Source organism: Nyctereutes procyonoides, unplaced genomic scaffold (genome assembly GCF_905146905.1).
Source record: "Nyctereutes procyonoides isolate TBG_1078 unplaced genomic scaffold, NYPRO_anot_genome, whole genome shotgun sequence".
In the NCBI taxonomy this organism is placed as follows: Eukaryota; Metazoa; Chordata; class Mammalia; order Carnivora; family Canidae; genus Nyctereutes; species Nyctereutes procyonoides.
The window spans coordinates 1,406,199-1,419,226 of NW_026575043.1; the positions used below are offsets into that span (position 1 = coordinate 1,406,199).

At 45.1% G+C, this 13,028-nt stretch overlaps 1 protein-coding gene across 5 annotated transcripts; it reads right to left on the bottom strand.

The window, feature by feature from the left end:
- Positions 1-2,263: 2,263 nt before the first annotated feature.
- Positions 2,264-12,224, bottom strand: ZNF391 (zinc finger protein 391). Of its 5 annotated transcripts, XM_055322085.1 has the most exons (5): positions 11,935-12,224; positions 11,416-11,486; positions 10,363-10,438; positions 6,126-6,391; positions 2,264-5,451 (listed from the first exon to the last, which is right to left on the bottom strand). In XM_055322085.1, exon 5 carries the CDS (start codon positions 5,125-5,127, stop codon positions 4,303-4,305), a length of 825 nt encoding a protein of 274 aa, XP_055178060.1. In that variant the 5' UTR covers positions 5,128-5,451; positions 6,126-6,391; positions 10,363-10,438; positions 11,416-11,486; positions 11,935-12,224; the 3' UTR covers positions 2,264-4,302. The 5 variants fall into 5 exon arrangements, with proteins under 5 accessions (XP_055178060.1, XP_055178058.1, XP_055178057.1 ...); XM_055322083.1 differs by lacking the exon at positions 11,416-11,486 and having other exon boundaries at positions 6,126-6,309; XM_055322082.1 differs by lacking the exon at positions 11,416-11,486.
- Positions 12,225-13,028: the final 804 nt, after the last annotated feature.

Consider the following 13,028-nt stretch of genomic DNA (forward strand, 5'->3'; position numbering starts at 1 on the left):
CACCTCTGTGCTTATACTTACAGTTCTCCTCTGATCGACCATCCAGCACATCTCCAGGAGCAAACAGGGCTTCTCTGCACCTCTGGGCCTACACTCACAGTTCTCTTCCTGTCATGGGCAGTCCAGCGCATCTCTAGGAGCAAACAGGGTCTCTCCCTACCACAGTGTCTATACAAACAGGTATCTCCTTGATGGACAGTGCAGCACACCTCCTTGAGCACACAGGGCATCTCTGCACCTCTGAGCCTGTACTCACAGTTTTCTCCCTGATGGACAGTCCAGCACATCTCCTGGAGCAGAGAGGGCCTCTCAGCACCTCTGTGCCTATACTCACAGTTTTCTACCTGCCTTGGAAATTATAGCACATCTCCAGGAGCAGACAGGTCTTCTCCACAGTCTGTGCCTGTATTCACACTTCTCTCCCTGATGGACACTCCAGCTCATCTCCAGGAGTACACAGGGCATCTCCCCACCTCTGTGCCTATCTCACAGTTTACTCTGTAATGGACAGTCCAGCATATCTCCAGCGTCAGACACAGCTTCTCCCCACCTCTGTGCAGGTACTAACAGTTCTCTCCTTGATTCACAGTCCAGCCCATCTCCTGAAGCAGACAGGGCATCTCCACGCCTGTGTTCCTGAAATCACAGTTACCTCCCTACCGTGGACAATCCAACATATCTCTGGGAGCAGAGAGGCCCTCTCCCCACCTCTGTGCCTTTACTCACAGTTCTCTCCCTGCCATGAACAGTCCAGCGCATCTCTAGGAGCAGACAGGGTCTCTCCCTAACTCAGTGTGTGTACTCACAGTTATCGCCCTGATAGATAGTCCAGCCTATCTCTAGGACCAGAGAGAGCCTCTCCCCACCTCTGTGCTTGTATTCAAACTTCTCTCCCTGATGGAGAGTCCAGCACATCCCTAGGAGCAGAACAGGCCTCTCCCCACCTCTGAAATGATTCTCCCTCTGAAATGGAGAGTGGTGCACATGTCTAGAAGCAGACTGGGCCTCTGTACATCTCTGTGCTTATTCTCACAGTTCTCTCCCTAATGGACAGTCCAGCGCACCTCCTGGAGCATAGACGGTCACCCCCTACCTCTGTGCCTATATTCACATTTTTCTCCCTGATGGATAGTCCAGCCCATTCCAGGAGCAGAACAGGCCTCTACCAAACTCTGTGCCTGGACTCCCAATTCTCTCCTGATAGTCCAGTGCATCTTTGGGAGCACACAGGGCTTCTCCCCACTTCTCTGCCTATACTCACAGTTCTCTCCCTGTTGGACAGTCCACTGCATCTTATAGAGCAGACAGGGCCTCTCCCTACCTCTTTGCCTGCACTCACAGTTTTCTCCCTGATTGACATTCCATCGCATCTTGTGGAGGAGACGGGCTCTCCAACCTTGGGTCTGAACTCATTGTTCTTTCCCTGTTGGACTGTCCAGTGCATATCCAGGAGCACACAGGGCCTTTCCCCTCCTTTTTGCCTGTACTCATAGTTCTCTCCTTCCTGCCACCTTATGTAGTCCAGTACTGGTTAGCAGAACTGGGCTCAAATCCTGGTGTTTGGTAAGTATCTTAACATCTGTAAACTTCAGATTTTTTCATTGTATAGGGCAGGAAATTAGACTCAAATGGGTGAAAAGAGCTTTTCTTATGGTTCACGGTTATTATGTGCTTATCTGCTCTATGCTCTGCTCCTTCTAACCCCACTCCACCCCAAGACAATCTTTGCCCCTACCTTTCATAGCCTTCCACTATGAACTAAATATTCATTTACCGTAGAACCTACATGTTAGATGTTGTAGAAAATATATTGTTTTTTGTTTTGGTTTCAAATGCATTGTATAATTAAATGCAGAGAAATGGAGAAATTCATCTTAAGTCTATTAGGAAAGCTTTGCTGTCCTTGAAGAATGGATATATTTTTCTTTCTAAATACAAAGTAACTAACCTCAGTTGGCGGAATGCTCTGTTGGCACCTCTATCTGGGTACCTATAGCATACCATAGATTGTCTTGATCTTGGTCTTCAAGGCTTTCTCCTTTTTCTAAAGCTGACTTATATGTGTTTCAGTTTTTATTTTATCAATCTTAAAGTTATATTGAATCCTTTTTGACACGTGATAGTTATAATAAAATAGATGGCTGTTGCCTATCATTACAGTTTGCAGAAATGTCTTCTAATATAATTGTAATCCTAGTTTTCCATTTCTGGCACTGGATTTATAGACCCTGCAGGAGATGAAATGAAAGGCTATAGGCTGATGCACTGCAGAATCATAACAATTAGCATTTATTGAGCATTTACTTTATGTTAGGCACTGTTTTCATCATTTTACATGAATAAGCTCCCTTATTCCTTACAACAGTCTCTGAGAAGGGAAAGCCAGGAGGCCAGCATCCCTGGAACTCCAAAGGAAAATATGTCCCAAGAGTGAATTTACATAATTCAAGGTAAGACAAAAAGGACCAAAATTTTTATGAGGTTATCTCTCCCTTCAAAAGACTAAAGAGATTGTACTCGTAAATTAAACCCTGCCGGTCTGGATTAAAACTAGAGTCCAGATCTGTATTATACCATGTATTTAGATGGGGCTTCTGAGAGATTTAAGACAGTTTCTAACTTCAGAAGCTTCTGGGAAAAAAGCACCTGAAAGAATCAGAAAACAGAACAGGAAAGTTTGTAATGCAGGAAAATAAATTCAAACCTCCAGAGCAAAGCACTTCTGAGGTGGAGGACTCAGACTGTCAGATGAGGCAGGATTTGAGAAAGGCCTTTTAGAAAGTGTGGACAGGATTTCTGGCGATACCAGGAGGAAAGCAGGACATGTGAAAGGGTGCCATAGAATCATGTGAAAAGGAGCCACGTGAGAATAGGGCATAGTAGACACACAGGAAAGGCCTGCCCACAGGTCCTGGGGAGTAAAGGAAAATAAGTAAATAGATCTAACTGTGGAAGGCCTTGGAATTAAACCATCTGATCTTTTTCCTGGGAACTGTGGCCTCTTTGAACAAGGTGGTGGTTTAGTCAGGCAGCTACATCAAGACAGGGAGACAAGAGCAGCAGTGTTGACTCTAGTAATCTGGGCCCAAACTGCTGAGCACCTAGCACCTAGCAGCAGCACCAAGAATAGAGGGAGAAATCAACTCATAAGCCATTTCAAATGAAACCTAGCAGGCTGATTACCTGGGAGAAAGTAGGCAGGAATTACAGATCATTTAGTGACTATTCAGCACTTTGGATGTTTTACAGGGATCTAAAAGATTTTTTTCTTCAAGAAGCTTACAATCTAATTGAGTAACCTCAGGTATTATATATATAACCTGATAAAATGAGATTATTCTGGTCTAACTCTTGCCTAAAGTTCTAGAGCTGATCATTGTTAATCAGAGTGTCTGGGAGGTAGGAAAAGTGTGGATCAGCACAGAATAGGATGCCAGAAGAAGTTAAAATTTTAAGGCATAAGCATGGCCAAAAGTGCCAGTTCTGCAAATGTCAAGTAGAAAAAAAAGACTAAGAAATAGGCACTGAATTTGTCCTTGAGAGATCAGCTTTATAGGATTTGGGAGAGTTGGGGCCAGAGGGTGTACATTTCATGAAGTCTATAAACAAAAGAAAAATTTAAAAACTAGGGCAGCATTTTTTTCTAAATAATGGAAGAACTAAATGAAAGTCTTAAGACAGTCTTGGTAATAATAATATAAAATAATATTAGGATTAATTAGGCACATTAGAACTATGGTTTATACTTTGAGGAAAATCTACTACAGTAAAAAAAGGTGTAAGAGAGAAATCTGTCCTTATAAAAGAGACTGAATTTACCTCAACACTATTATCACCAAACTAGTGGGAAGCTTTTTGTCCTGTTCTGAAGCCAGCTCCTTCTCTTCTGCTACTGGAGCCAGTATCATTCACACTGAAACACTCACACAGTCACACATTGGATTTCCTCTTTAAGTCAGGGGCTGATGTGCTTGGGAAACAAAGTTCCCTGACTGTTCAGGGACCTAAACCCCATGGAATAGATAAAGTGGGCAAATACAAGGTGTCAGGTAGGTCTATACACTACGGCTAGAGTCCTCCAGAAGAGGAGATGGACTGTATCAGGTTCTTAAAATCATCCCCTTGTACCAATCACTCATTTGAGCATCTAGATTACAGAAAGGAAGGCAGGCAGGCTAACTTGAAACTAGCTTATAGCTAGCTAGTAAAGAAGAAAACTTCAAAGATATCTATATTTTTCTTTTCAGCTGTAGGAAGTTAATGCTGTGTGCTCTTTTGTGAACACTGATGAAAGCTCAAATATCATTCTTTGGTGTGAAGTTGCTGATGTCTGATGAGTGTTGAACTTTGACCAAAGGCTTTCCCACAGTCATTACATTTGTAGGGCTTCTCTCCAGTGTGAGTCCTCTGGTGAATAAGAAGGGAGGAGCCCCGACTGAAGCCCTTCCCACACTCTCTGCACTCATGGGGCTTCTCTCCCGTGTGGATTCTCTGGTGCTCGGTGAGGGATGAGCCTCGACTGAACACTTTCCCACACTCACAGCATGCATAGGGGTTCTCTCCAGTGTGTGTTCTCTGGTGCTCAATAAGGGAGGAGATCCAGCTGAAGGCCTTTCCACATTCACTGCACTCATAGGGGTTCTCGCCAGTGTGGATTCGTTGGTGCTGAATTATGGTGGAACGGTCACCAAAGGCTTTCCCACATTCATTACACTTGTAGGGTTTTTCTTGAGTGTGGGTTCGCTGATGTTGACTGAGGTTAGTGCTTCGGCTGAAGGCTTTTCCACATTCACTGCATTCGTATGGTTTTTCTCCAGTGTGGATCCTCTGATGTAGACTAAGATGAGTGCTCCGGCTAAAAGCTTTCCCACAGTCACTGCATTCATATGGCTTCTCTCCAGTGTGAGTTCTCTGGTGCTCAATAAGGTGTGTACTTCGGCTAAAAGTCTTCCCACACTCATTGCATTCAAAAGGCTTTTCTCCACCATGAATTCTACTGTGAATGATAAGGTCTGATTTGTAACTGAAGGCTTTCCCACACTCAATGCATTTACAAAGTTTCTTTTGTGGGAAAAGTTTTTGGTGTTCAATAAAGTCTGAATTATCTTTGGAATTCTTCCTAGACATGGGGGATCTAGCTCCCTTTGGAATGTCCTGCTGTATATTAGCTTTTGAGCTTAGGCTAAATTCACTGATTCAGGAGCTCTCTCCCTAGTGAAAATTTCCTTGAGGGTCATTGACACTTTTCTGATGGCTGTTTTCTCAAAAGATATCTTCTGTACAGGACATTTTGTCTGCCTTGATAACCGGCCCTTGCCTTTATAGGCCTCTTCATTTGCAGGACCTTGGGCAGTATTCCCTGAGAATTTCCATCGCTGACCCTGAAAACTTTAGTTCTTCAGAAATAGCCTGATAGGTGTAGATGCTTTGGCTCAGTTCAAATCTCCCTATCTGAAAGACATTTAAAGTGCAGATGTCACCTGCATCTAGTATGGAGAACAAGGAAAATAAACCAGCAGAAAAAGAAAAAAAAAAAAAAACGACAAAAATTTGCAATTCACACACACTAGCAACTTTATATGGGAAGAAAACAAAAAGGGACAGTTAGAGGAGGGAAGTGAATGGGGCAGAAGAGATAACAGGAAGAATTTTTTTACTCAGCACAGGGAGCTCAGAGACATCAGGATATACCAGGATATACAGGAAGGGTGAGTGCGTACTATGCTGAGCCCCAAAAAAATGGAAATAAGCAGATACGCCAGTTGATGAGCAGAGAGTAGGGGATTAGGAGGTAAAATGATCTGTCAGTTACTGTAACTGATCATCAGCAATGGTAAATGGGAGAAAGGAAAGGGATGAGAAGAGTAGACTCTGAAGTGTAGAAAAGATACCCTCTAAAAAAGCAAACAGTAAGGATGATTCTATCAAGCTTGGATGTAATCATTTTCATGGAATTGAGAGAGAATAGGATTTAAGACATGCTATCTACCACCCTTCTGCCACCCCTACCTGTCTCCCCACCATCCTTCCAATTAGTTTAGGAATTCTTCTAAACAACACTACTATCAGAATTCACCCAGGCCAGCTCATATTTATCTGACAAATAGAAAGCAGACTCAAGTTACCTGGCGAATTCCAAGAGGTCAGACTAGAACTCATGTCTCTTCAATATCAAATTGGTGGTCTTTTCATGGTGTCACCTACCCAAACAGGTAGTTTCACTCACTGCCCTCTTCGGTTTCCTGAAGATTCAGCTATCACAGCTGTTCTCTAACTGAAGGACCATGTCCAGTTCACATGCTGGGATTCCTGATGGGAAATGATGATTTAACACAAGGCTCTGGGTGCTAGAGACACAGGGCTATTCAGAGTCCAATCTTAATGCTTTGACCTATAGAGACAATAGTGTAAACGTTCAGAAACTGTGGGAGGAGGGCCTGGTGAAAATGGCTTTCTGAAAGTGGCCAAAATTGGGTTCCAGAAGGTTATACACATTCACATCAGAATCCCCTGTGGAACTTATTATTCAAGATACTTGGGCTTTGCTTCACAGCTAATAGGTATGATATGGGGCCCAGACATTTGTATTTTATAACTTCATCTAACTTGACAAGTAGAATTGTCCAAAAAGAACCTTAGAAACATACTCCGGGTTGCCTGAAAAATGTGCTCCCCAACGAACGTTCCTCACAGAGCAGGAGGGTCTAAAATATAAACTCAGCCTTCCCCACTAATGCTTTTTTCTTTAAGCCATTCTCTTGTGGATTCCTCTTGAGCACTTGTGCTTGACAACAGGCTACAAACTATAACATTTCCTCTAAAGCTTCTGCTCACAGCATAGTTTAAACTCCCCTGGGTCAAGACATAATTTAGTTTCAGAGGTATTTCCTTTCTTGTAGACTGGGAACCTCCCAGGTGCACAGGTGAACCTTGGACATCCACCAAGAAGTCATGCATACAGAACCTCAATGGCAGTATGATGATGTTGTTGGGACTCAGCTTTGCCAAAACCATGCCTTTCATCTGGAAACAGAGAACACAGAAGCCCTACCACTAGACTAAATAAGTCTCATTTATATAGAACCTTCCAGTAAGATCCAGCTGCATACTTTATGGTACCATCATTCCTTAGTAGGAATTTGCCTTCTTACAAGGTTGGCTGGCCTCATTCTTATAGCAGAGACACTTCAGCTTCTCCATCATTACTCTGTTGATACTTCACTGTTATTTCTTTTATTACAGTAATTCTCAAGGCAGTAGTACTACTTCCCAGGGAGAGTTCCAGGAATTGGTGAGGGTTTTTTTGGAGATTGTCATGTTGATTGGATGGTGCTATTGGAATTTAGTGGGGGTCAGGGATAATGGATATTCCTGCAAAACAAAAAAAATGTTCCTCATCCTGTATGACTTTCAAAAAAGTTGTTAATAGGGGCGCCTGGGTGGCTCAGTCGGTTAAGTGTCTGACACTTGATTTTGGCTCAGGTCATGATCTAAGGGTTGTGAGATCCAGCCCTGTGTTAAGTTCTGTGCTGGGCATGAAGCCTGCTTAAGATTCTCTCTCTCCTCTCTTTGCCCCTCCCCCTGCTCTAAAAAAAAAGTTAAGGGACACCTGGGTGGCTCAGCAGTTGAGCATCTGCCTTCTGCTCAAGGCGTGATCCTGGAGTCCCAGGATCGAGTCCCACATCAGGCTTCCTGCATGGAGCCTGCTTCTCCCTCTGCCTGTGTCTCTGCCATTCTTTCTGTGTCTCTCATGAATAAATAAATAAAATCTTTAAAATAAATAAATAAATAAATAAATAAATAAATAAATAAATAAATAAATAATTTTAAAAAAGTTAATAGTTACCTTAGGCTAGAACATAACACTATATTACATAGAGCTACAATATATTTTGCATAGCTGATAGATATTGGAAAATTAAGGAAATATACTTCTTCTTTGGATGTTAAGAATTGTTCACCATTTCAGGAAAATTAAACCACTTATGGAGTTAGATTCACAAATACGACATTCATGTATCAGGCTATATTTGGAGCTGTTGTATGCACAGTGATTCTGTGAATAGGTGCAGGCCTCTATTTCATCCAATCTGTACACAATGAAATATATACTATCCTAATATAAATTCTTTCCTTCATATCAGAGTTAGATAATATATTGATATTCAGAAATTATATCTATAGGTAATATTATCTGTAAGTTTTACTTCAGGATAGCAAATTGGGACTTCTGTTCACAGTGGAATATTACTACATTAGTACATTTTATATTCCATCCTGGAGAAGAGATATAGAAAATGTTTAGGTTTTTTGTGGTTTAGGTCTTCCCTCTAATCAGGAAGATCTGAAATTTGAAGATCTTTGTAAATTGTCTTCCTAGGACCATGAAAACATAAGCTACCTAAAAGTAAGCAGAATATCCTGACTAGAGAAAAGAACTAGGACAGAAGTCAAAGGAGATGGCCAGTTTGAGGTTGATAGTTCTCCTTAATGCTCGTTCACACCTTGGGATTGACAAACTGAGCCAATGTGCTATCGGTTTATCTACATAATTCAATTCACATATATACCATGTAGTACAGGTATCCCAAACTGTAGTTGTTTTGGCATTTCAAATAAATTCATTATATATATATATATATATGTGACACATGATCGATAACATAGAAACTCCATTGGGGAAAGTTTCTACATTAAAACAGAAGACCCTAACTTGGGAGATTCTTTAGGTCTTGTGGGTCTGCCCATTATAAACATTTTATGAATATGGACTCATTTATGCTTCACAACAGTGAGTGGGGTACTATTGTTATTCCCACAATACAAATGAAGAACTGAGAAATGAAGAGGTTAAGTAATTTGGCCCAAAGCTAAGTGTTAAATACTGGACTCAAACTCACTAGAGAACAACACTTGAGTTGCACTCTCCACTCCTGTGGCCCCTAAATGGCCAACAAATTAACCTCCACCGATCCCAGGGTACCAGCATGACCGTAACCACAGAACGCCATGGGGGTTTAGAGAGTGCCTGCCTCTGAAAGGTGACTGCCCTGAGAGGCTACAGTGAGTCCCAGTCATGCAAAAGCCCTATCTATATAACCTGAGCATTAAATTTTCAGGTCACCTCAGTGCAGGTGGCACCGCTGGCACGATGCAGTGAAACATTAGATAGAGGTCCTGTGATGTAAGCATTTACCAGGTAATCTGGACTTAAAAAAAAATCTATTTATTAATTTGAGTGGAGAGGGCAGAGGGAGAGGCAGAGAGAGAATCTCAGCAGTTCTACTCTAAGCACAGAACCCAATGAGTTTGATCCCACAACCCTGAAATCATGATCTGAGCTGAAACCAAGAGTTGGATGCTTAACTGATTGTGCCACCCAGGCACCTCGGTAATCTGGATTTTGATCGTAGTTCTATTGATAGCTATATAAAAACCAGGGGAAAATAATTAATCTATTTATGTTTCATCTGTCCAATGAAGATGTTGGCCTTGATTGTTTGGTACAAAGCTTTCTGATTCCTGGAATTTAGTTTTAGGTCCCAAATACTAAGGCACATACATGTGTGCTTAGACTAAGGGGATTAGACTAATGTGAACCTTGTCTTTTTCAAATCACCAGAGACATGTGAGATCCTAAGGTCCATGTTTCAGATAAAACCATTTAAGAAACAGGCCAGTAAGGTGTTCTTCAAACACCTAATGATGAAATTGAGAAAAGGAGGAAGACATGAAGGGCAATAAGTCAGCAGGCAAACAAGGAATAGTCCCATCCTGGGCAAAATGTGGCAGACTCACCCAAGGGAAGTTCTACGAAAAGAGATATAAATGTATCGCCTGCTTGGTGAAATGACACCCTCAGAAAAGAAGGAAGAATCCTTTACTTACATGGGACATAGCTCTTCTAGTAAGATGACAATTGCCTTTACCTCTTCTGCCTCCTCTTGGTTTTCTTTTGGGTCAAAGGCAAAGCTAGCAAAAGCCGTATCCCAGGCAGCCAGAATCACTGGTCTAGTAATGTCCACATCTGGTCAACTGAATGCAACTGTAAGGGTTGAGGTAAAACAAATGCCTAAAAGCAAGCCTACCTCCTCCCATAGACATTGATGTGTGACCCAAAGTCTCTAGTTCTTTAATGATAAAAAGTAAAAGGGATGGATCTGGACCAAGTCTAAACCCTCCCTAAACTCCCTAGGTGATCTGAGGCCAAAATCCAGGCTCTTTATGAATTTCCTCACATGGGATAGGAGTTCAAGCAGAGTATGACAGCAGTCTCTTAATTACTTCTGAGGATCAAAGCGGAAGGCAGCTCACACTGCTCCACCACCATAAGGCTGGGCATCCCTGGGCAAGTCTACTCACCTTTCTGAAAGTCACGTCCCACACTGTAAGATGGCATACCTCAGTCCTTACTTTTCTCACAAAGCTTCTGTTAATGCTACAAGTTAAAAGACAGCAAAGCATTTACAATAAAGAATGTCATATACAACATAAAGAGATATTATTGCAGTGTACATCTCAAATGAATTAATTTTAGAATTGTGAGGGTGTACATTTAAGCAAAGATGCTCTCAGAGAATGTGTGAGGCTCTCTTCAGCGGCTACTGCTCTAGAGCAGGGACAGATGAGTTCTTTTTCCTGGCTTTGGAGGATGCACTCCAAGGCAGGCCTGGTGTGTATGACAAAAGTCTCAGCGGGGAACCCTCAGATATTTCAGAGAGGCTAGGAGGTTATTGTCTCTGCAAGCTCAGAGCCATTCCCTTGCTCAGGTGCCATCCAAGGGATTTCTCTGCCATAGAGTGGCTAGTCCTTTTCTCTTTTCCTCCTTTCTACCTCTGGATCACCTTACTGCTTTATACATACTGTAGCCCCACCAAATCATTATTCTCTCGAGTACAGAGGTCATAAGTGCTGCAGCACCAGCCAACCCAGTCTGCTTTTCTGGGACTAACTTCCCACCGCTGTCCACCTTCTATTACCCTAACCATATGAAATTCTTTTGACCATGCCATTTCCTCTTCAAATCAATTTGTAATCCAGCAAGACTTCTCCCTTATTTCTATTCCCTTCAGTATTAAGAATTTCTCTCATTCAGAAGGAAGCAGGTTCTGAAGGTTCTGGGATAGCTATTGTCCAGGGGCTTTGTTTTCTGGTCTTGGGCGGACTGCTTGCTGGAGACCTTGCCTATGCACAAAGGAATCAGCACCAGGGCCCAGGCAGCCAGAGTTCGACCCTGGAACACAGATTGTCAAGTCCTGAAACCTACTAACAGATAGTCTTCAGGCAACAGTGTTCATAGAAACTGGTTCAAAATAACACAGAATTTGATACACAGAATTTGTCAATAAATAAGGACCTACTATCTGAAGTACCAACTATTAACATCAGAACCATAAAATAAAAGCTACTACTCACAAGCTGTGTAACTTCAAGGAAGGTGCCTCATTTCTGTGTGCCTCAGTTTCCTCATGGGCATCATGGGGATACTAAGAGTATATGTCATGGGGTGATTGCGAGGTTAGTCAGTCCGGGTAGAAACTCAAGGGCCAGTGATAGGCTCACCCACGGGCCCTTCGACGTGTGGCGTGGTGGGGAGGGGGTCTGGGGGGCCCAGGGGAGCGGAGCGCTGGGGGAGCCAGGGGAACGGGGGCTGGGGGGGAGGAGGGCGTGGCTGGGGGGGAGCAGACGGCTGGAGGGGCCCAGGGGAGCGGGGATGCAGCTGGAGGCCACCGTCTGGCCGCAGCGCAGTCCCAGGACAGCACCGGCTCCCTGGCCAGCGCACCCCGAGTCTCAGGAGTGGAGGCGCCTCCCGGCAGGGTCTACAACCAACCCGCTCGGGCTTTGGGCTAGAAAAGGGCCTCCCAGGGCCTCCGGGCCCTCCCGCCCAGACCAGGCCCGGTGCCTGGCGTCCGGCGCCCTGAGCGTTGCACTCACCGGCCGCCTCCAGCCCCGCGTCGGGACACACCGAGCCCGGGACACACCCGCGGCCGGACCTACTCTGGATGGAACCCGAGTGCGCGGCGAGCGGAGGGAGCCGGAAGGCTTAGCGCGGGGCCCGCGCGCCCGCCCGCTGCTCGCTCGCTCACCCAGCCGGCCCGGGCAGCAGCGCCTCCTCGCGCGCTCGGTGGGGCCCGGCCTCGTCCTCCCGGCGCTGGCGGCCTCGTCCTCCCCGCGCAGACCTGCAGCAGGACTACGGAGCTGGTGGGGAGCGTGGGCGGCGAGGTTCTGCGCCTGCGCCTGAGAGCTCTGGCCCGCGGTGTCCGGAGCCCTTCCCGCGGTGGGGGAGGGGGGTGCTGCGAGGTCGCAGGGGGTGGGGCTCCCGGACAGCCTGGGGCGCGCCACTCGGCGCAGCTCGGACCCTTGCTGCCTAGGTGGTTGGGAGCTGCGTACCCGCCCAGGTCCCCGGCCTGCGCAGGGTCCCCTGAACGCGGCTCTTCCAAGGCCCTCTGCGGGCGGCCCCCGTGCTCACGGCGGAGACCTGGCTCTGCCCGCCTCCAGATCCCTCCAGAGCTGTAGCGACGTACCCTAATCTGTTAGATTGCTACACAAAATTTTAATAGGAGGGGATCCCTGGGTGGCTCAGTGGTTTAGCGCCTGCCTTCGGCCCGGGGCGCGATCCTGGAGTTCTGGGATCGAGTCCCACATCAGGCTCCTTGCATGGAGCTTGCTTCTCCCTCTGCCTGTGTCTCCGCCTCTCTCTCTCTCTCTGTACTCTCATGAATAAATAAATAAAATCTTAAAAAAAAAAAAGGCAGAGCTATTGCCTTATTTAAAAGAAAGAAGAAGAAGAAGAGGAAGAAGACAGTGTCATGGCACCAAAATCGGTACAATCGTTCGGGCCCTTCATAGGGGACAGCACCGATGGGGCGAGGTACGTCGGAGTAGTGTGGCGCAGAGGAGGAGAAACAGTGGAAGATCCCGGAGGGAACTGATGGACCAGAGTGGAGAGCGTGTGCAGAGCTGTGGACCGGGTGTGTGACCGCCGTGTGTAGGGGCCACGGAGTAATCCAAGAGGACCAGGATCCCGA

Bases quoted from the DNA above. Each gene is read 5' to 3' on its own strand.
- ZNF391 (XM_055322083.1), bottom strand. From the start codon at position 5,127: ATGTCTAGGAAGAATTCCAAAGATAATTCAGACTTTATTGAACACCAA.